Raw genomic sequence first — 22438 nt, 5'->3', positions numbered from 1 at the left:
CATGACAAAAGGCACATACCCCCTGCACACCGGTGACGGATTGTAGGCCAGAATCGCACAGAGTCGTAGTTGTGAACGTAAATGTAAATGTAAATGTAGTATACTTGTAAAGCGCACAGCTGCCCCAGCAACGGGGCGCCCCGGCGCTGTATAACTCTGGGGAACCCGTCCTGGCTTTCCCTGTGGGATGGTCCCTGCTGGGAGTCCCCAAGGTGGAGCCAGGCATCCCCGGAATTGGTGGGGCCGTTGTGGAGATTAGGCAAGCTAATGCCCAGAGTTGCCGAGTGGAACCCCTGATTAGAGTAAGCACCGAAGCGAGAATTATCGAGTCCGCTGACCAAGGTCCACGACCCTGCCGCTTCGGGAATTGAACCCTGGTCCCGGGCTGACTTCTGCTCTCAGGCCTGCCGCCTCTAACCAGTGAGCCACACTACTCCATGTTCTCACTGAAGAGGCTGACTTTTGACCTAAGAGTACAACAATCACAAATACTCAGAATATTTTGCTCTCATGGCGGTGTCTGCATTTCATGTCTCAACCAAAAATGAACCTCTCTTTAGTGTTTATTTAACCTGTGCTGGTGGCTGCAGGTGGCAGAAACTGGCACACTTTATTAGGTCATAGCCTACCAGACAGCACAGCTGTCTTGTTTGTTAATGACATCTAGGGAACATTCGGAAAGCTTCCCTGGGAATGTATTCCCTCCATTGCTTACTACTGGCTTTGTGGTTTATAACGCGCATGTGCCTGCTTTTTAGGTTTTGCCTGGCGAAAAGATGCGCTCTGCGCATCTTTTTCGCGCAGGCGAAAGCCTGATGAGAACTGTAGTGTGGCTTGGGTCGGCCCTCGTCATTCATTGGCTGGCTCCATAAATGGAGCCTAGCCATTGGACGAGGGGCCTGTCCGTCAATGCCGGACCAGATTCGGGGGCGTTCCCGAGATTCTTTGGCTTTTGCCGACGTCACGCGACGTCAGCCGAAAGCCGGGAACGCCCCCGAATCTGGTCCGGCATTGCCGGCACTTCTGCGTCTCTCCACCCCCCTTTCCCGCCCCCTCCTGCTTGTTGCCTGATGCTGGCCTCGCGGCCGCGGAGAAGCCGAGGGAACAACCGCTGACGTCACCCGGGAGCCGCGCTGCCATTGCTTCAGGCTGCGGGAGGCTCGCCGGGCGACCTGCGCGGTGATTGGCTGCCTTTTTTTTTCCCTCGGTTTGCGGTTTGTTGTTGTGTAGAATGAGCGTTATTAGGTGTTAGTAGATTTGTCCGTTATCGGTGCTTAAAGAGATTTTATCTAAGTTTATTTGTATTTGAAATGCCACAGGTTAGTATTTAATGCTAACAGACTATGTTCTGCCCCCGCACCCCCATCCCTACACTCAGCCCGCCCGGGACAGCGGCGGGGATTGTCACAAACAACGGCCGCCATTTTGGGAAGAGCCCTCGTCAGAACTTGTCTGGGTTGGATTCTGAGGGAATCTCCACTCCTAACCCTTGTCAGCCCTGACCCCAGTCACCCGCCCCCCGCTCACGCCTATGCTCTCTCTTTCTCAGAATGACTGTAAAGCTGGGCCAGGACGAGGCCGCCAAGAAGCTGCTGGGCAAAAGGTGTGCGGCCGCAGCGCTGGGAGAGGAGCCCACGGAGGAGGAGGAGGCAGCTTCCCGGGACCCCCAGGAGGAGGGCGAGCAGGATTTTCAGCCATCCGTGCAGCCCTCCCCGGACCAGAGACACTTTCTGCGTTCTAGCGTCCGACCGCACAGCAAGAAGGCGAGGAAGGAACCCACCGCCGGAGTAAACAGCGCCAGAGGCAGAGGTAAGGGAGTTATTAAACCCGCACACACGCACCCTAAAAACCCTGTGCACCTATGAAATACAGCAGTCCAGAAGTTCAGCATCACCTGCGTTCGCAACTCGCTATGCCTCATCGCGTTCCCTCCCACACTCAAACTTCTTGTCTGCATACTCCCAGGCCTGTGTAAACTATACACATACCTGTACCCGTTTGCATCCCAACTCCACAGAGAGTTTCTTGCACCCTAACAGGTCTGTGGCCAAATAGTCACATCCAGACTGACCACACACCCCATACTTACATCCCAGTAAAATTGTTCTAACAGCACTGTTGGGGTTATTAATGCATTGGAACCAGAGTGGCAATTGTACACCTGATATGATTAAATACCGGGTTGGCCTTTGTCAATGGAATCTATTTTTTTTATTGCCATTATTTTGTGTTCCAAAATACCCATTAAGAGAATTGTTACACATGTATATTTATGTAGCAAGTGTAGTAATATGTATTATTCAAATCGAACTAGGTTTGCTGTTTAAGGTTAATGTAAGAAACATCGCATGATTTTCATGTCACCTTGTTCTGTTTCAGTTTTTTGCATTGAAATATCTTAGGACAACGGTAAAGACGAACCGTAATTCAGATAGGTTGACCCCTTTGAGCTACACACTTTATTCCCATAATATACAAAATAAGAAACTGAAGTGGAGGTCTTAGCTTTCAGTGCATCGTTATGTTTTGTGTTAAATCTTAAATTGTTCTGCTTCATTTTTAGCAGGTGCACATCCTTGCATACATAATTTGTCCGTTTTCAGTTGGGATTTCTTTAACAGTTTCATAATAGCCTTTTGTTCTCTGGGCAGTTTTCATGATTTCCTGCCCTATATTATTTAATTAGTGGTTTATTAAGCGGCGCTGGTTCAAGATTCATTCATGCCTCCTAACAATTTCAATGCCACCTATCATAAGTTAATCAGTCTGATTTCATCACCGACCCTGGCGTTTTTGTGTTTACAACACTCCCTGAGGAAAACGAGGTATACATATATTAATTTTTTTTTTAAATAAAAAAAAGCTGGAAACAAGGCGCACTATATAAAGGGTGTTAGGTAGCCAAACGCCCCAGATTGAGTATTTATCTCTATACATCGGAAAGCTTGTTATGGAGGATCTCCAACAATCGGGATGTCCACCAGTTTGAGGAAGCTGATGGCATTTAATGACATAATATTGCTCATGAAAAACGCACTGGCAGCGTATTTTATCAAGTGTAGCTCATTTATAGGGCAATTGTAAACGTCACATTAGTCAGTTTACCTGTAATTTTCTCTAGAACATTAGATATTTCATGGACGTGTAATAGTAGTACAGTACAACAGACATTCATTTACGAAAATATCTCCCATAGCTTTTTGTCACTGTATTTCTGTAATCTTGATCTAAGGAACCAGTGTTTCCTCCAGTTATTCAAATTCTCTGGGTATATTTAAAATACTCCAGAAACGGACAAATATATGAACTGCTATTTCCATAATTATTTCACGTACGTTTTATGTCTTGGCTCTAGACTGTGCAAGCTATCGTCGATGGCTGCCATCTCAAGGTCAGGCGGTAAAACTGCCGGGTTGTCAGTTTAATTGGTCACGCCCTTATACTAACGGAGAAAATGACAAACTAGAAAGCATTTGCCTGACTCTAACATGGTTATAGCGGTGGCGCGTATCCACGTCCATATGTGCAATCTGGTTTGTGTAGTTCCTGTCACAGTTCTCAGAAGCTCTGCGCGTTCTGCTGTAACCCCGCCCCCCTGCCTCCCTCATCTTCCTCCGCTGCTTCCCGGCCCCGTTCCACAGCCCTAGCCCCGCTGCCGTCTCCCACCAGCACCATGCCGGCCGTGTCCAAGGGGGACAGAATCCCTCAAATTTATAGTGTGAGACCTACATGTATCCTGAGGTACAGTGCTAGACTGGCCATGCTATTTTGTATCTGCTGCTACCGAATTAAACTATTTAGCTATGGTTTCCTGAAATTTGGTTGCAGGTAAATTTCAGTGTTCTCTTAAATTGTACTGTCTCATTGCTGGCTTGTAATAAGGTTTTCAACTTGGACATGGGAGAGAACCTGCTTTATTTGATGCTGTGGATTAAATCTGCAGTACGTAGAAATTGGTTGCCTTGGACGCTGGGTTGTATTTAATCTCTTTGATGCAGTTGGTCGCGGGTGGCTCTATTAAAGTTTGTAGCTAGAGTTCAGTATATCTTTATGAAGTGGTTTGCTTGTGCCTCCGTGTGCCCCTGTTGCCCGCTTGTGCTGTGTGGGTGTGTGTGGAGGGCTCTGTGTGGCTGTGTGTGTAGGAAGCTTTGTGTGGCTGTGTGTGTGGGGGGCTTTGTGTGGCTGTGTGTGGGGGGGGCTCTGTGTGTGTGTGTGGGGGGGCTCTGTGTGTGTTTGTGTGTGTCATTTGCGAGAGATAAAGCTAGTGGCATTGTAAATGACAATGCCATTTATTTATGTTAAAAAAAACATAAATAAAAATAATGTCAAGAGCAATGCCAATAGCTCTAACTTTAACAAAGGCAAAACCATTGCATTGTAAATGCTTGTTATTTGTTGACTCTGTGTTTTTGTCTGTTCAGCACAAATTTGTCCCTTCCCTTGCCCAAGCCTTACTTACTGAATTAGTCACCCACGCCACTTCACTAACTCTGCACCACCACTCCACACGATGCCACTCACACCATACTGCATTGTACTTTGTACCACTTCACGCCAGTGCACTCTGCCTAGCCACTCTGCGCCACTCTACGCCACTGTACTCTGCCGTGCACCACTCCACTCTAAAACACTCCACTCTGCGCCACTCCACTCTGCACCACTGCACACCGTGCCACTATACTCTACTCAGCAACACTTTACGCCACTGCACTATATGCCATTGTACTCCAAGCCACTCTATTCTACTCTGCGTCGCTGTGCTCTATGCCACTCTAGTCTGTACCACTCTACGCCACTCTACTATACACCACTGTACTCTACAACAGTCTACTCTGTAACACAGCACTCTGCCACTCTACACCACTGCACTCTGTGGACCACTCTAGGTCCCTACACTCTATGCTACTGCACTCTACCCTGCATCACTCCACACTATGTCACTTCAGTCTACGCCACTCTCCTCTGCAACACTGCACTCCACTTTGCACCACTCTACAGCGATGCACCATACGCCAAAAAACACTTAAGTACTCTAGAGAACTGCTCTCTACAACACTGCCCTCTACTCTGAAACAATCTATTCTACGCCACTGCACTCTATGCCATTTTATTCCACTCCGCGTCATTCCGCTCAACGCCTCTGAATCAACCTTGTGCCACTCCATTATAATCTACGTCGCCGCATTCTATGCGACTGCACTCCCTGCCAATTCTGTCTACACCACTTTACTCAAAGCCAATACACTCTATGCCAGTCATTCTTAACCTTTTGACTTCTGTGGATCCTCATTTAATCATTACTGGAATCTGGGGACCCCCACCAAGTCATTATTGAAAGCAGGTGACTGACTGAAGCATTTTCGATAATTTGAACTACAAAACAATACACAAATACAGAAACAAGCACATAAGTTATGAAATATTTTATTTATTTTAGCTACAAATCTTAACATTTTAATGGGAAGGCTGCAGCCTTTCTAATTTCAATTGCGGCCACAACCATACACACTCCATTCTGTTTGATGCACTTGCACTGCTCTAACAAATTAATCTGGAGGACACTAACTTAATTTTTTCCCTTAAATTTTAAATTCCTTCACATTTATAGAACGTCTTCAAATGTAACATGTTGCCTCTTCATTTGTATGCTCTTTATTAATCTATTTATATTATTTCTCTATCTGTGCAGTCACAGACCGCCTAAGTAGGCTTGGCGGACTCCCAGGATCCTTCTTAGCCAATAGGTCTCGCCTTTGGGACCTTATAAGTGTTTAGCCATGCAACAGTTGATGTTGCTGCCCCAACGATATTGTACAGCATAACTAAATACTTATAAGGTTCCAAAGGCGAGACCTATTGGCTATGCCAATGCTTTTTGTTGATTGGGTGTAATATAGATCCTCTCCAAGAGTGTGGAATGCGAGCTGACTAGGAGCAGTAATAATATTGGTGACTGAGGTAGTTGGTCTCCTTCTCAGTATCGGTTTTAAACACGGACCCAGACAGTCCAATCGGGCCGGGTGCCCCATACCTTCAGAATATTTTTGAGACTTTACTAACAGCGTTCTTATTAAACATGATCGCTTCTCTATCTTTACCAATGTTTTCTGTGATCTTCATCTCTTATACCACATTTAAAGACTTAAAAGGAAATTTGATTGGTTTGCAGTACGGCTGGTGGACAGAATTTGATGGAGTGTGGGGATGCTGGTTTTTGTTCATTATATAAGACTTCAGCTGTTTTAACCCATGATTCCATGGCAACCCCATTTCCCCATACGCAGGGTTTACTATCTAATTTGTAAATGTATAAATGTACTATGGTCGCTGGTAGCAGCTGCCTATCTGGTCTATCATTCATAGTCCAGTTCTGGGTCATGGCATTGATCTGTGTCGTTTGTGGTCGCCTCTGTATATCTGTTCTCATCTGTGACTTTGCTCTGGGGTTATGTTGCGGGTTCTTTGAATGATTCTGTCAGTTCATTTCAGAGGCGCGCTGTTGAGTGCTTATGGAGCCCCCAGCGTTCTTCGGTTGGGAGGGCCGTGCCCTCCGCTCTTTCCCTTCTATGAACTTCCTCCAGTGGCAGGGGGAATGCCCCTCTAGTGATCTCCAGCACATCACTATTGCTTGGCGGGCCGTGATCTAACCTAAGTCCATAAATCTAGACTGCACTTTCTGGGGCTGCGAGTGAGTATACAGGCCCAGTAGACATGTCTCCATGGTTAACACATGTGCCTTCTCCCGGTTGCCCACTCCCCAAGTCTGCTGTAATCTCTAGCCAATGAAGGGCAAGCCCATATCACATGTTTAAAGTCTGCATCTTTTCTGTGGAACCTGGTGCATTTTTTGACTGTTGTCAACAAAATAATGTTCAGTCTTTGGGTGTAAGTACATGGTGTGCAGATAGTTAAATCGCGTCTAGTGGAATCTAGTGTGTCTGGAGACCTCACATGGATGTGCCCCTATATGACCCCACTCGTTGTCTCTCAGTTTTTGTCCCATTGCTTCCTCCCAGTATGGCCTTAGTTTCGTCAGTGGGGTTGCGGTCAATACTTACAGCTTTGTATAGCCGACAAATGAGCTTGCACCCACTGCCAAAGGTAAGTACAACCTGTAAGACGTCATGTGTTTTGGATTCAATGTGGCTGCCCTTCCACAGTGTCTGTAGGGAACTTGTTAGTGTCCCATGGGTCAAAAATTGTGATTCTGGGAGTGTGTCCTCATCAATCGGGGAGGATAACTCTCGTAGTTGCCCCTCTGCGTAGCAGTCTCCACCGTGGCAACCATCAGAAAGATCTGAGCTGGACCCAGTGCCAAGTCACCAGTGTTCTGGGCCCGGCTCACCCTGACTGGGCCACATTAAAAGGTTGCCAACACTAACATTGACATGACACATGCTGTACTGAGATCAAAGCACAACTCTGCCCAGTGCCACGCTTGCAGGGTTAAGCGCTTTGAGCAAGCATGAGGAGCTACATATGCATAACATTTGTGATTTAGTGGGGTGATGAGGGACATGACCTTATCTGCTACTGAAGATGGCTCTTCTCACTGGGAGTGGAAGTTGCCGGATCCAAGTCTGCGCTTCACAGTTTTACGCCAATCGTATTGAATGCATCTAGCTCATTCCCACTCAGCACGGAGGCAGCTTACGTTAAAAGAACATCTTGGGAGTAAATATGTGCTGGTGTCTCAGCTGACTATTGTGGAACCTGGGGATCTGGGTGCTGGTTCCAGCTTCAGCGCTTTCCTGAAAATCTTAAGATCTCTTAATCTTCCTTTGCCTAAATATTAATTCAAGAGACACTTGCTGTTTGCTGGCCGGAGGTGGGAGAGCCCTCTGCGTGCTGTTTTAGCCTTTGAAGACTGCTTTCTCTCTCTTGGAGACCTCGCGGTACCCGCTGCGCGGGTCCCGCTTCGCCCGTGTGCTTGGGCGGCTGCTTTGCTTTCCGGTTAATCACTCTCTGGAACTGGAGGCGGACAACAGGGCTGCGAGCGCCAGGTGAGGTACAGGGACTCCATTGCCCAGGAGTCCCTGCGCTGTCATCACCTGCACCTGGTCGCTCTCCCTGTTTGTCCCGCCCCTGAGCGCCGAGTCAAAGGTGCCTGCGGATCCCTGCTCTGTGGGAGACACTTGCTGTTTGCTGGCCGGAGGTGGGAGAGCCCTCTGCGTGCTGTTTTAGCCTTTGAAGACTGCTTTCTCTCTCTTGGAGACCTCGCGGTACCCGCTGCGCGGGTCCCGCTTCGCCCGTGTGCTTGGGCGGCTGCTTTGCTTTCTGGTTAATCACTCTCTGGAACTGGAGGCGGACAACAGGGCTGCGAGCGCCAGGTGAGGTACAGGGACTCCATTGCCCAGGAGTCCCTGCGCTGTCATCACCTGCACCTGGTCGCTCTCCCTGTTTGTCCCGCCCCTGAGCACCTCCTCTCTATAATAGGAGTGGGAAGAGCCGCTGCGCGGGAGCGCGCGGGAGCACGCCCGGGAGAAGCCCGGGACAAGGGCGGGACCGTCTGTGGCCGTCCGGGGCCGAAGGAGGCCGGGCTGGGCCCACTCTCTTGGATTTCTTGGTTCGGGACTATTACCTTTTAGTTTATTTATTGACTTAGATCCCCCGGCAGAGTGGAACTCACTACGAACATCATGCCGTCCCCGGTAAGAGAGAGTACCCCATCGAAACCAGTTGTAGCCAAAAACCGGACTCTCGAAAAATACTTTACCCGGCAAGCAGGGGAGGGGGATAAAGAGTGTAACCTGTCCAGGTTAAGGGCCGAACGGAGACGCTCAATTGATAATATGAAAAACACCCTCCTGGGAGATCAAGTCCTTACACCCAGGGAAGAGCTGTCTAGAATTGATGATGTCCCATTATTATTGAGGGATTGTACTAATATCTCACCAGGGGCAGTTATAAGTTCAGCGCCAGGCAATAGCCCGAGTCCAATTAGGTCGAGAATTGATTTAGTGTCCCAACTTCCCCCGGCCCCTAAACCGAGGAAAGCTACATCTAAACCGTCTAACATTCAAGTAGTTTTTGGACCCCCCCCCAATAAGCGCAGGAGGAAATCTAAGGGTAACCAAGGAAAGAGTCAACCCAAGGTTTTACACTCAGACTTTGGCAAGTCCCTAAAAACCCCAATGCCGGTAGGAAAACCACCGGTGGTCTTAGACCCAAAACTCACTGTTAAGGATTCAGCTCCTGGTACGATAAAGGATACAGGAGCGGTTATTGCTAATATTCCCTTGTCTGTTGTCCCGCTTGGAAATGTAGAATTCCTGCTAAGGTCCCTGCTATTGCCGATCAGCGAGAGTATTAAAAAGATAGAGATCAGACTAACCATTCTGGAGGCGACATTAGGTAGTCTGAAAACTCAAGCTGGCCGACAGGGAGTGCAATCTGATCCCATTCTCCCTACCGTAGTGCCCCAATTGACGGCAAATAGTGTTGTCACTCCAGTCCCTTCACAAGCCGTGAATGTGGCTCCCTCACAACAACAACTCCAAAGACTAAAGCCTGTCACATTCAAACCTCCCCCTGCCAATATGCCCACCCAATCGCCAGGACCTGTACCCCCGGCACAGCCGGTAGGTAATACTATCCCAACCCCTTTAATGAAGCTCACCCTGAGACCACGCAGACCTAACTTACCCCCAGAGACTAACGCTTTTACGGTAGTCATGGCGGGTGTCCCCCCACTTGAGGAAGGGGAAAGGGAGGACTTTTGTGCCCTGAAAAGTAGGGTAATCAAGTGGTTAAATATAAACAGACCCCTTCCGACACATTTCAATAGTGAAATAATAATGGTAAGAAGGGTACCATGGGTGGGGAGAACACAAAAATCCATAAAAGGGGATTGTATACTAGTGAGTTTTAGGGATACAGGCACGGTGGAGTTTATATGTCAGGGTAAAAATAGCTCGAGGGAATCTACCATCCAGACCCTCCATGTGTCGTTCTTTTTCCCAATTAACCCGGGCCCATTTCAGCAACCCCAAACCCATGATACTTGGGAGAGGGTTGGGAGGAGGGGAACTGCCGAAACGCGCGTCGAGTCCATTGAATTAATCTGTTATAGATGCATTTGTTGTTTTAGTATACATCTTCCTTTTGTATATAATTGTCCAATTAGTCAGGATTTATGCTTTTATTATGAAGTTTTTTTGCTTTTCAATGAATGTATTTGATGTATTGTGTTAAAAATTTTTAATATGTTAATGTCTTATTGTATCATATAGTTTGACTTATCTAATTAGTCTCTATATGATTTTTACTTCATGTGTGATTAAATATATATAGTTTTTTTTTAAATACACACATTATCTCCCGACATTTTTTTTTTCTTTCTATTGGTCCAGCGTGTATGGTCACTTATTTTGTGGATGTCCTAGGATTTTATACTCGCATTTTACCCTGCCCTAGGAATCTGTGTATTTGCGATACCCAGGGGGTCCTTGTTTATCTCTCAATAATCACAACCCTTTCCAGGGTTAACCCTCAGCGTCACTGAGCTCGTCCCCATGGTCCCTTTGACACAGAGCAGACAGGCTCACCCAAGGGCACTACACAAGGTATTTATGCAGCACTGACCCTCAGCGTCCCTGAGCTCGTCCCCATGGTCCCTCTGGCACAGAGCAGACAGGCTCACCTAAGGGCAATACACAAGGTATTTATGGAGCACTGACCCTCAGCGTCACTGAGCTCGTCCCCATGGTCCCTTTGACACAGAGCCGACAGGCCCACCTAAGGGCAATACACAAGGTATTTATGCAGCACTGACCCTCAGCGTCCCTGAGCTCGCCCCCATGGTCCCTTTGACACAGAGCAGACAGGCTCACCTAAGGGGAATACGCAAGGTATTTATGGAGCACTGACCCTCAGCGTCACTGAGCTCGTCCCCATGGTCCCTTTGACACAGAGCCGACAGGCCCACCTAAGGGCAATACACAAGGTATTTATGCAGCACTGACCCTCAGCGTCCCTGAGCTCGTCCCCATGGTCCCTTTGGCACGGAGCAGACAGGATCACCTAAGGGGAAGACGTAAGGTATTTATGCAGCACTGATCCTCAGCGTCCCTGAGCTCGTCCCCATGGTCCCTTTGGCACGGAGCAGACAGGCTCACCTAAGGGGAAGACGCAAGGTATTTATGCAGCACTGATCCTCAGCGTCCCTGAGCTCGTCCCCATGGTCCCTTTGGCACGGAGCAGACAGGCTCACCTAAGGGGAAGACGTAAGTTATTTATGCAGCACTGATCCTCAGCGTCCCTGAGCTCGTCCCCATGGTCCCTTTGGCACGGAGCAGACAGGCTCACCTAAGGGGAAGACGTAAGATATTTATGCAGCACTGAAACACTAATAACACTGAAATTCAAAACCATAAATATATCAAGCCAAATTAGAAAACGAGTGTACAATTCTAAAGCAAAATGAAAAAAATCCATTAAGGGCACCGGTGAAATAGGAATTTTTTAAGTTTTATGTGAGAAACAAAGTGCCAACGGGCGTGGAGGGCAGCACCTAGGTATAATTAGAGGCTGACTGTAATGGAGCACAGATCAAATACACCAACCAGGTTCGACCTGGTCAAAGATTTTACCTACTGATTTATCCCTTTAATTCCCAACCCACCATAGAAGTAAAAAGCTAAAGCCCCTCAGGGGTGGCACCTAGACACTCTCAGGGTGTGGGGCAGAGGGTCCAGTTGGCACTGGTCACCTGAGCAGTTGGAGGAAAGGCTTCATGTAGCTTATTGTGTACCTGTAGCTTGAACATGTGGTCATCCAACTGATCCTTGGAATCCACTTCTTTTTCCTGGATTTAAAAGAGAGCCGGTCCAGTGCCTCTGGGTTCCTCCTAGGTTGCTAAACAGCAGGTTGTCATTTTCTGATCTTCATCAGGTCAGGAGTGTTCTGTAGTATGTGCCTGGAGGTGTCACATTGTCTTTCGCATGCTAGCGGTTGTGAATGATAGCTGGGCAGCCCCTAACCAGTGAGGTTAACATTTCTGGGGCCAACCGTCCCCAGTTTGGCACTTCCTCATTCACCCTATATATATATATATATATATATATATATATATATATATATATATATATATATATATATATATTTTTTATTTTTAATCTCATCTTTGGAACTTTGATGGATCGGGTGCTGGCATCTTCAATCTTCTCTCTGTGCAACAGGCCTTCGATTTGACCCGCCATGAGTTCTGTACAGATTTTGTCCTGGAATATAATAGAGTAAAAAATATACTTTCTTCGTTCTTTAAGAACATGGTGTTACATTAACAAAGGAGAAATGTAAATTCAGTAGGAATGAAAGAGTAGGTGGGGTGCATTATTTCGGCAGAGGTGTTTGTCCAGAGTTATGCCTAAAGATCTGGTGCAATCCACATGTAGTGACAGGGTTTTTTGGCTCTATTTCTGAGTGATGGTGACTTTAAGCTTGCTACCATCCTGGATCCTTATTCTTAGCTTGTTTTGGTCCTTTTAGATCTCTTTTCAGGCCTAGAAGCATAAACTAGAGGATATCTGCTTTATATGACGATAGATCCCTTATTCCTGACTCTAATCCATCTATTGCCTATTGGCTTTGGCATAATTATATGTCCTTGCATCATCCTACCCATAGTAGAGGGTGGATCCTGTAGTCCTGACCTTATATTACATATTGGTATGATTTGTGTATGTATTCTGATAGAGTTAAGTCCTTTTCGGGCCTACAAGGCCCAGAACCAGAGAGACTCCATCTTTCTTTCCTGCCTCGGCTGTCCGGGGCGCCTGTAGGTGAGAGGTATTATTTTGCTTTAAGCTGTTTGTCTGCTTGGAGAGAACCGGCTCAGGCTGGCCCTTATCGAAAGAATGTATTTTTCGCTATGTTGAAGACGCAACACCAGGCTGGCCAGCTGGGGGCGCGTCCTTGGCACGGAGTGGTACAGGAATTTGGTGGGCGGCAGGTTACTGGCTGGAACTTTCCACTAGAGGAGAGCATTCTATATTAGCGAAGTGCAGAAGAGGAGGAGTGTCAGAATGTCAGAATGTCACAGTCAGTCAAAAAGTCAGTCAGAGTGTCAGAGCGTCAGTGTGTCAGTGCAGTTGGTGTTTGGCAGAGAGAAAGAAGACAGTTGGATCTTGGAAGAGAAGAGGACACACAGTCAGAGAGCTCTTGCAGATGGACAGCACTTGAAGTTGCAGAGCATTGATGCAGTTGGTGTTTGGAACAGAGAGGAGGCAGTTGGTGTTTTGGCAGAGAGAGAGGTTCCAGTGACCTGGAGATAAGCAGAGAGAAGACAGAGCATAGCGGTGCAGACGTGTATCCGTGACTGCAGGGGTGATCCCAAAGAGATGGTCCAGGGCACAGACAAGCAGGAACCTGAGAGATGACTGAGTCCAGACCCCGTACTCCTAAGGTGAAGTCTGCCCTTTCTTAGTAGTGTGCATATCTATTCTAATTCTTTTATTGCTTTTTTAGGTTATATGTTTATTAGTGTTATTGTTGATATTGTGTAATAAAAGGGACCCCAGGTTCGTAGTGAACCAGTGTGTGTGATTTGCATTATTTGCCAAAGCTAACCTTTTCTTCTAGCTGGATGCTGCTTTGTGGACGGACGCCCGTCCGGGTAAGTGGTATGTGGATAAATAGGGAGAGGGGAGAGCTTGGGCTGTTCAGCAGTTCATACATATTATAATTTGGCCATTCTTGTGTACCATATAAAATATAATGAGACATCCCCAGTAGATATTAGATGTATGAGAGAAACTTCCCAATAGAGAGAGAGAGCTGGAGGTTTGCATAGGAAGAAGTCACCGCGGTGTAATTTGGCCAACGCCGGATTGTGTTGGTCGTGTAAATACCGGGGGGATACGGTACGTGGCAGTGTGGAATAAAGTGCCGGGAGGATACGGTACATGGCAGTGAGTGAGACGCTGGGAGGATACAGCGTTGTATACCCGACGAAAGACTGCGGCTTGCGTGAGCACCAACCAGGGTTGGTGTGTAAGAGTAATCTCATAGGAACTGCTCCTCCAAGGGTGGAGGTAGGTAGTATGGCTTGGGTGTGAGGTACCGCGAGGCCACTAAGTATAAATAAGTGTAGTTTAGGATAGCAGTTTGGTAAGTATTATCATTAGCAACCCCTATAGGTTTAGAGATATTGTATATATTTATGTATATATATGTGTATTATAGGCATGTATATTGCTAATTCCCCATCCTCAGGTAGGCACCCAGGTGCCTGGATGAATGGCTCCTGAGGAGGGAGGTGGTTACGTTTTGGCTGGGTGAGTGATATCTTAGTGAGCTGATCCTATCTAGCCCAAAAATCCAGTCATTACACCACAACATGTGGAATGCATTTGAGGGCCGTTGGTTGTTTGAGCCAGTCTTGAATGGGGGTAGTATGATTGTGGGGGGCAATTCGTAGGAATTCTGTCTTGAGGGTATTCAGCATAAGGTGATTGTGAGGTAGCCAATGTTGAGTTTTCACAAGGACACAAGGAGTTAAGAGTTTTGATATTGTCAGGTGAAGAGACTTTTAGGTATATTTGAGTGCCATCTGCGTACATGTGATAAGATATGTTCGAGCGGTTCAGAATTTCTGGAAGTGGTTCCATGTACAAGTTGAAGAGCGTGGGTGATAATGCAGATTCTTGAGGGACCCCAGTTGAGATCGGGGTGTTAGAAAGGGAATGGTTGACTATGATTCTCTGTGATCTATTGTGTAAGGAATGAGGCAAACCAATTTAAAACTGTGCCTGATAAGCCCATCCTTTTTTCGAGAAGATCAATCAAGTTATCATAATTGACAGTGTTGAACACTGAGGAGAGATGCAGGGATAAAGCAAGGCCACATCAGCTGGGTCGAGTGCACGGTTAAATGAAAAAATTGAGTTTAAAACGAAGAGGCGGTCAGTCATAAGCAAAGTAAGTTTGGCCCCTTATTGTTTTAAGCGCTAGATATGAACTCCGGACTAAGCAGGCTGACTGAGGCATTGTTTATGACCTCTTTTTCAGACGCTGTCGGGGAGAGATTTATACCATCCATGTACCGGCAGCACATTAGCAAAATTCACTAACTTGGTAAGGAACAGATCAGCTAGGACTGTGATTGCTTGCAAGTATTAAACATGGGTTGTTCCTTGGAATAACAATAAATTATAACATACACTCTTTGCATAGATAAAAACCAAGATTAGGAAAAGAGAGGAAACCAGAGTTAACATGAAGAAGACTCCCGGCCTCAGATGACCTTTAACCCGGTAATTATGATGCTAACGATATCACTTAAACTGGACATATATATAAAAAAAGATATAGAAATAATGTAAATAGTTGGTGGTAACAACTAGAGTGCAGAGTATTAGGAAGGTAAAAACGGGCTACCCTTATGGGTAGATGATTTCCTCATGTCCTTGGTTAACAATTATTGGGCACAATGGTCAGTCTGCTCACAGGAATAATGTACAGAAAAAGTGTGTACACACAAAATGTTGATATGTAGATATGTAGATAGGTACCTGTGCGATTAATTTTTGGGAACCATAAATGATGTCTGTCCCCCTTTTTAATTCTTTCTTACTTGTAGAGATGGATTACGAATTAGCCCTAGTCCTGAAGAGGCCAGAATTGATTGGCTGAAACGCGTCGACTTGAAAGAGACACCAGATATAAAAAAAACTTGATTAGTTTAAATAATTTGTTTGGGAATTCAAAAAGATACTGGTTTTGAATAATACATACCTGTTGTTCCCTCACAGAAGTCTGTTTGATCTCTATAGGAATGTCGGGTTTATTATTTTTTCAGTGAGACATCCTAATTTAGAAACGAAGGGCTTTTCTTGTATATGTATAAAGAATATATGTATATACAAATGTGCTTGAAAATGAAAATATAATATAAAAAAATCCTTTCATTTGATAGAATAAAAAAAAAAATCATTCAGTAAAATTCTAAGGCGTGTTGTGGTTCATGATGAGACATGAGATTGTATGAAAAATATATAAATTGTGGTCACAGTAATATGAATACTAAATAGGGGATACTTTGTCCTTATTTCCTATTTCTACAACTAAGAATATAAACTATAGAACCAGGGTACCAGTTTCTTATCACTTGAGTCTTCTTTACCCAGGTACCTTTTGGGTTAATGGGTTCCCCCTGTTCTTCATAAAGGAGAAAAATGTAGGCAGCTTTCATTTCAGTCAAGAAATCTGTGTGTCATCCGTAATGTGTGTCAGGGCAGATTCGGTACTGTGACCCGCTTGGAAACCTGATTGGAATTGATCAAGGAGTTGAAACTGATCGATGTGATTACGCAGTTGTGTGTGAACGTATTTCTCAAGTAGTTTGGCTAGGGTCATGATATTGGAAATGGGCCTAAAGTTGTTAGGATCACTTAAGTCTGCATTTGGCTTTTTAGGTATGGAGGTGACTTGGCCAGTCTTGAGGCAATCTGGAATCCTGCTTTGTAGGAGAGATTCATGGACAATCTTGGACCAGAGTGGGATTATGGAAGGTATAAGATCTTTGAAGAGCTTGGCGGGCATTTGCCCAAGGGTTTTTAAGAAGACGCGCAAGGGTTTTGCCGACCTAGTCACCCTCCCCGTATTGGCGAGCACGCTCCTCCCGATCTAGGAAATGCGTTTCTCTGTGTTCAGCATCCTCAAATTCCGCTATCTTAGCCTTGATCTGCCCAAGGGACGTGAGCTGATTGGACTTGAGGAATTCAAGCGAGTGAATCTTTCTCTAGCCACTGCAGATCATTCCTCAGTGAACGTAGAACACCAATTTGTTTAGCAATACACTTGCCCCTAATGACTGCCGTAAACGCCTCCCATAGAGTGGACAGGGTGTCCGCAGAGCTGACTTTGGTGTCAAAGTATGGCTGATCCAATCTCCTCTCGCAACACCTGGTCCCAGAGGGCACCAGCTGAAGGCTCTATTCGGCGCGTCTGTTAAAATAAATTCTAATAGTACTGAAGCGTTATCCAATAGGGTTCAGGCAAGATGGGCACAGTGTCTAACCCAAGTGTCCACTTCGCAGGATATGAGTTGGTAGTCAATTTTAGACCACGAGGGGCCCGCAGAGGAAATGCAATGCAATTCCCCTCTCGGCTGGATTGGTGTTGGCAGTGCCAGACATCTATCAGATCCTGGTCTTCCATAAGGGCCTGCAGTTGCGCCGCAGCTCAGGCGTGAGGCCGGCGAGAACCATTTGACCTGTCCTAATTAGAGTTGAGAACTACGTTAAAATCACCTCCCCATAGCACTGCCCTGGGGCCTAGGGAGTCCGCCAACCGCCGCATCTGGCTAAAAAACTGGGGCTCCTCGGTGTTGGGGCCGTATGTTGATATGAGTGTCACTGGGCGACCTTCACTATCACATACCGACCCTGGGGATCGCATATTGCAGTGCGCGTATGCCAAGGGAAGCACTTTCTGAGAACGACGGCTGTGCCCCTGGCGTAGTTGAAGTATCCCGCTACGAACTTTTCACCCATCCTTCCCGCTCGCAGGCGCGAACACGAGGCTCCTATCAGATTCAGCTGTTGTAAAAAGCAGAGTCTGCTCCATATCAATTAAGAAATGCTACCACTAACCAAATCTTTCTACCGCAGTTCAGGCCCTTCACATTCCAGGTTACAGCTTTTAGCGTGCGTGTCTTGTCAGCAGTTGCAGTCATCTCTGCATTATCATGCATCCACGCGCGCCAAGAGGGAGAGCAGAACCCAGCAGCTTCGGACTCGTGATAGAGAGAGGAAGGCAAAAGAAGAAGGGAGAGAAAACTCAAATAGCGACAAGCAACCAGTGAGAGTTGAGCCAGAGATGCAAGCTACACCTCCCCCAACTTTTGTGAGGTCTGTCCAATGTGATTAGGTTATATTTAGGGGGTACTAGAATGTCCAAAATTGGTGAGGAGGAAACATTAAGCCAAGTTTGTGGTAGGATCAGGAGGTCCAGATCTTGCAAGAATAAGAGGTCGGCTATATTCGCAGCATGCCTAACCGCTGACCTGCAATTCAAAAGCATTGACTTGAGGTGGGATTTGGTAACCACAGCTCCTTGGGGAGATGTGGAGACTGGTGGTAAATTATCAAGGCTTAAAGATTGAATGAATTGTATTCCGCATTTATAGAGCGCACTGTGACCCTACGGTATCCTGACGCTTGAACACGTGAGATCAATTAACCTTCAGTGTAATAGCGAGTACAAGGTCAAAAAGGATAAGAAAGTCACAGCCACATACCTACGCCCTAGGAAAGAGCCAGGTCTTTAACTACTTTCTGAACAGCAGCAGATTAACTACCTTAAGGCGATCCACACTCAATATATTACTATCAATGAATATGGAATCCATTTATTCTTCTAGCATCTGTTTCAGTTGGGTAATAGCCATCAGTATCTGGGGAGTGGACATTTCATCCGCCCGTGGAAATAGGCCTTGTCTGCTCTGCGAGTTCCATGCAGGGCCTCCTCCCACCTCTGTATATCTGAACATTGTTGGTTATTGGCCTGTTCTAGAAGATCTATCTCCTCCCATAACTACACAGAATAGTTATTGCCACAGGGGCCTATCCCCCTCCTTCAAATTCTATGTCTTGGCAGGTTCTCTGCTATCCCCTGGGTACCCTCTCAAAACAGCGGCTCAGCCCACTGCAGGTCAGACTGTCTTCTTCAGGTCTGTCTGCCACTTATTACCTCCAGAACAAGAACATGTTGGAGAACCAGGCAATGTCCCCCGAGGCATGAGCAAGGACCTAGCCCTCAAACCTCCATCTCATCCATTACCGCCCACGTCTCAAAGGTTAGTAGCTGGAAGATCCCTTCTCAGCAACCTCTTATCAGTTGGAAGCTCAGGGTTACTGGGTCACAGTCCCAACTATATGATCACGTCAATGAGGAGGGAGGAGGGGTTGCACAGGTGGCACCTGTATGTCAACTTGTATGCACTTCACAGGCCCGGCCCTCTATGCCTTCTCAGGCAGGCCTCCTGCAACTGTATACGCTCTCTGCATCAGCAGTCCGCAACTCAGGAAGGGCAGGGGCAGTTACCGCATGGGGACTGTGCTGACCTCATCTCCATTATCTAGCCGCTGTCATTGTGGCAACCATCCTCAGGCTTATAGGCTCCAACCAGTATTGTGTGCCCCAGCGATCAGTTTATTTCTAGGAAGCCATTCAGCCCCAGTGTGCCCGGCTGGGCCAGTACATCTCAGCCAAGCCTCTGCAGGCGTCTATGCGCTTCCCATCATGGTGTTGTGGGGCTCGGGAAGTGGAGTCTGCAGCCCACTTGGTCCACCAAGCTCAATTTACAATTGTTGGGCTGCCACTGTATGGCACTCACCTTGGCATCTGTGCGCTCGATCATGGTAGGAAGTCAGTCCGAGCCCCCTCTACCACCTGGAAGGCTGTATGCGTGGAACCTCCTCTAGGGGTTTGACCTCTAACTCCTTGGGAGAGTACTGGATTTTGTAGGATTAGGCTGGGTACCCGGCAGCGCAATCGTTCAAGGCTTTCATTCATCCATCTTCCTGTGTCTGCCTTTCACAAGATTATGTATGTTTCAAATTTAGTTTATTCATTTTGATATCATTCGACATGGCGAAACAATTTGTTTTTAATTCTTTTACGGTCTATACAAAATGTAAATAGATTTATCATTTTATGTTACTGATATGAGTGAGTGCACAATTATTGTTAATATATCAATCTGCTTTATTTTATGTTGGTCTCATTTATCCTTGCCTCAAAACCTTACCAACTCTATCCCATCGGAAAAGTACATGCATTACTTCCAGAATGCTGCCATTCACTGTTAAATATTTTCATTAAAATTTGTTTACACCGTGAAAGATTTTTTACTTTTTTTTTTTTTGTTTTGTTATACTGCAGGTGGCTTCAAGTGTGGACAGGAACAAAACGTAAGGATTCTGTCATTTGCAGCAAATAGACAACAAAGAGAGAGATGTTCCAGAGATTTTAGAAGAAACCAATTTCTAAAAGCTGGATTTGGCCAGGAAGTAACGACAATACAGAGCAGAGTCGCTGACTGATTGGAAATGCAGTTTCTGGATTCTCTCTAATTTCTTATGGCAATGAACCCTTAAGTTGGGGGCAGCAAGGACACACATGATCGAGGAGATGGAGGGTTTTGTGACTGTAAAGCAAGAGCCAGAACAGCAGCACAATTTGAATAAAAAAACAGTGTACATTATTTATAAGACTGTGCAGATTGCAGAAGTAGTGTACCCATGCACTTCACAAGAGACAAACCTAGCTTGTAATTTGAACAGGACAGTACAGAAAAAGAGGTGCACAGGAGAGATACCTTATCAATGTTCCGAATGTGAGAAAACCTTTACTCAACAATCCTACTTGACTCGACATATGAAATCTCACTCTGAACAAAAGCCTTATCAGTGCTCTGATTGTGAGAAAAGATTTAGTCAGAAACACTACCTGACACGACATGAAAGAACACATTTGGGGCAAAAAATTTATCAGTGCACTGAATGCCCAAAAAATTTCAGCAAAAAAGCGAGTTTAATTCAGCATGAAGGTGCACATGCAGGAGAAAAACGGTATTTGTGTTCTGAATGTGGTAAAACCTACCGTCATAAAATCAGTCTCACATTACATGAAAGATCACACTTGGGACTTAAACCATATCAGTGCACTGAATGCCAGAAAAGCTTCCACGATAAAAGTACTCTTGCTAAGCATGAAAAAATTCACACCGGAGAAAAGCCATATCAGTGCAATGAATGTGAAAAATGTTTTACTAAGAGATGTAGTCTAACTCAGCATGAAAAGACACACACCGGAGAAAAACCCTATAAGTGCACAGAATGTGAAAAAAGCTTCAGTCAGAAAATCCATCTTGTACATCATGAGAGAACCCACACAGGAGAAAAGCCCTATCAGTGTGAAGAATGTCAAAAAAGCTACAGTCAGAAAATTCATCTGACCCAGCATGAGAGAACTCACACAGGGGAAAAGCCCTACTGGTGCAGTGAATGTCAGAAAGGATTCAACCACAAAATTAGCCTGACTCACCATGAGAGAATGCACGCTAGGCACGCCTCCGCTCAGGAATGATGTTCATTCACATAGTTCCATGTAAACTAAAAGAAAGTACAACATATGGACTTTAACCTGAACTGAACCCCTACAAGTGCAGTAAATATTACGCAAGCTCTAATTCTGAAATCAGTCTTACAGATGAGATAGCATGGAATTGCCAAAAAAAAGTTAGCAGTGCGCTGCAAAACCATGCGGCTAGTGTTTGAATGTATGAATAACTCAGTCTGCCTAGGCGTATGAGGGAGAAAATATCCGGTTTGCATGAGAAATAATATCTTTGAAAAGCTAAAGTTAGAATGGTAATCTGACTTAATGGGTGAGCGCAAATCTAGCTTAGTTGCAAACCTGTTTAAGGTGGAACTTGTAAGGGCTTTTTTTAAATGACAAAATACCCCAATGCCCCCGCATTCCCCCCAAGGCCCCCGCCTCCACCCAAGGCCCCCGCCTCCCCCCAATGCCCCCGCCTCCCCCAACGCACTCCAGTCCCAATGCACTCTCACCACACACCCCATTCACCCTTAATCACACACCCCCCACCCACACACATCCCACCCCCAACACACTCACTGTTTTATAAGCATTTCCATGCCAAACGTTCAGCAGATTGACATAAAATAAGTTGCAGTAGTAAGAGAGCTGCTCCCTCCTGTGACTTTGCTCTTGGAAAAGATCAAGGCGATTACATATATAAAAAAGAAAATTGTGATGAGCAAAAAAGTGGAAGCAGTTAACTGAAATGCTCTTCTCTAAATTCCTACAACAAGCTAATGAATGAAAGCCAACTGGGTAATTTAAATGTGCTGCTATTCAAAAAGCCAAAGAGACTCTAGCCTTGGCACGTTGTCATACTAGTAAAACAAATTGAAACTAGTGAAATGATTTAAGCTGATACTTATTGAAACCTCCTGACTCTGGTGAACAGTATATTAATGTGGCAAGTTGTGCATGGACTCTAGTGTGGGAATTGTATAATATGTACCAGAGAACAATGCATGGAGATTTTTTGAAGAGTGTCAAATGTTGGAATATGCCTTTAGGGACAGAAAATGAAAAATCGCAAACCATGTTGGCCAAGTGTAATCGATTGCGACCAATTGTTGCCCAGTATGGCCTATTTAAACCACTTCAAGATATTGCCTGTGAAAGTGAAAACACAATCAATTCTACGAAAGTATCTATTTTTGCACAGATGATATTGATAGTATTTGTCAATAGTGTAAAGATTAGTAATGTAGAACATTTCACTAACGTATTCTTCCTCATGGAATCTTTTGTTATGACTCCTGCTGTGTGTAAAATGAAAGCCTATTCAGAGACCTGAATCAGAAGAAAACATAAATAGTCGATCTATAAAGATGAA

The 22438-nt window shown here is 45.7% G+C and overlaps 1 protein-coding gene across 1 annotated transcript; it reads left to right on the top strand.

Moving 5' to 3' along the window:
- Positions 1-1557: 1557 nt before the first annotated feature.
- Positions 1558-22113, top strand: LOC144805689 (uncharacterized). The gene is made up of 2 exons (XM_078672197.1): positions 1558-1809; positions 19888-22113. The coding sequence occupies exon 2, from the start codon at positions 20125-20127 to the stop codon at positions 21091-21093; it is 969 nt and encodes a 322-aa protein (XP_078528323.1). The 5' UTR covers positions 1558-1809; positions 19888-20124; the 3' UTR covers positions 21094-22113.
- The last annotated feature ends 325 nt before the right edge of the window (positions 22114-22438 follow it).

Source organism: Lissotriton helveticus, assembly GCF_964261635.1.
Source record: "Lissotriton helveticus chromosome 1_1 unlocalized genomic scaffold, aLisHel1.1 SUPER_1_unloc_19, whole genome shotgun sequence".
NCBI lineage: Eukaryota > Metazoa > Chordata > Amphibia > Caudata > Salamandridae > Lissotriton > Lissotriton helveticus.
The sequence above is the reverse complement of the archived record's forward strand: the minus strand, read 5'-3'. Positions and strand labels throughout refer to the sequence as shown.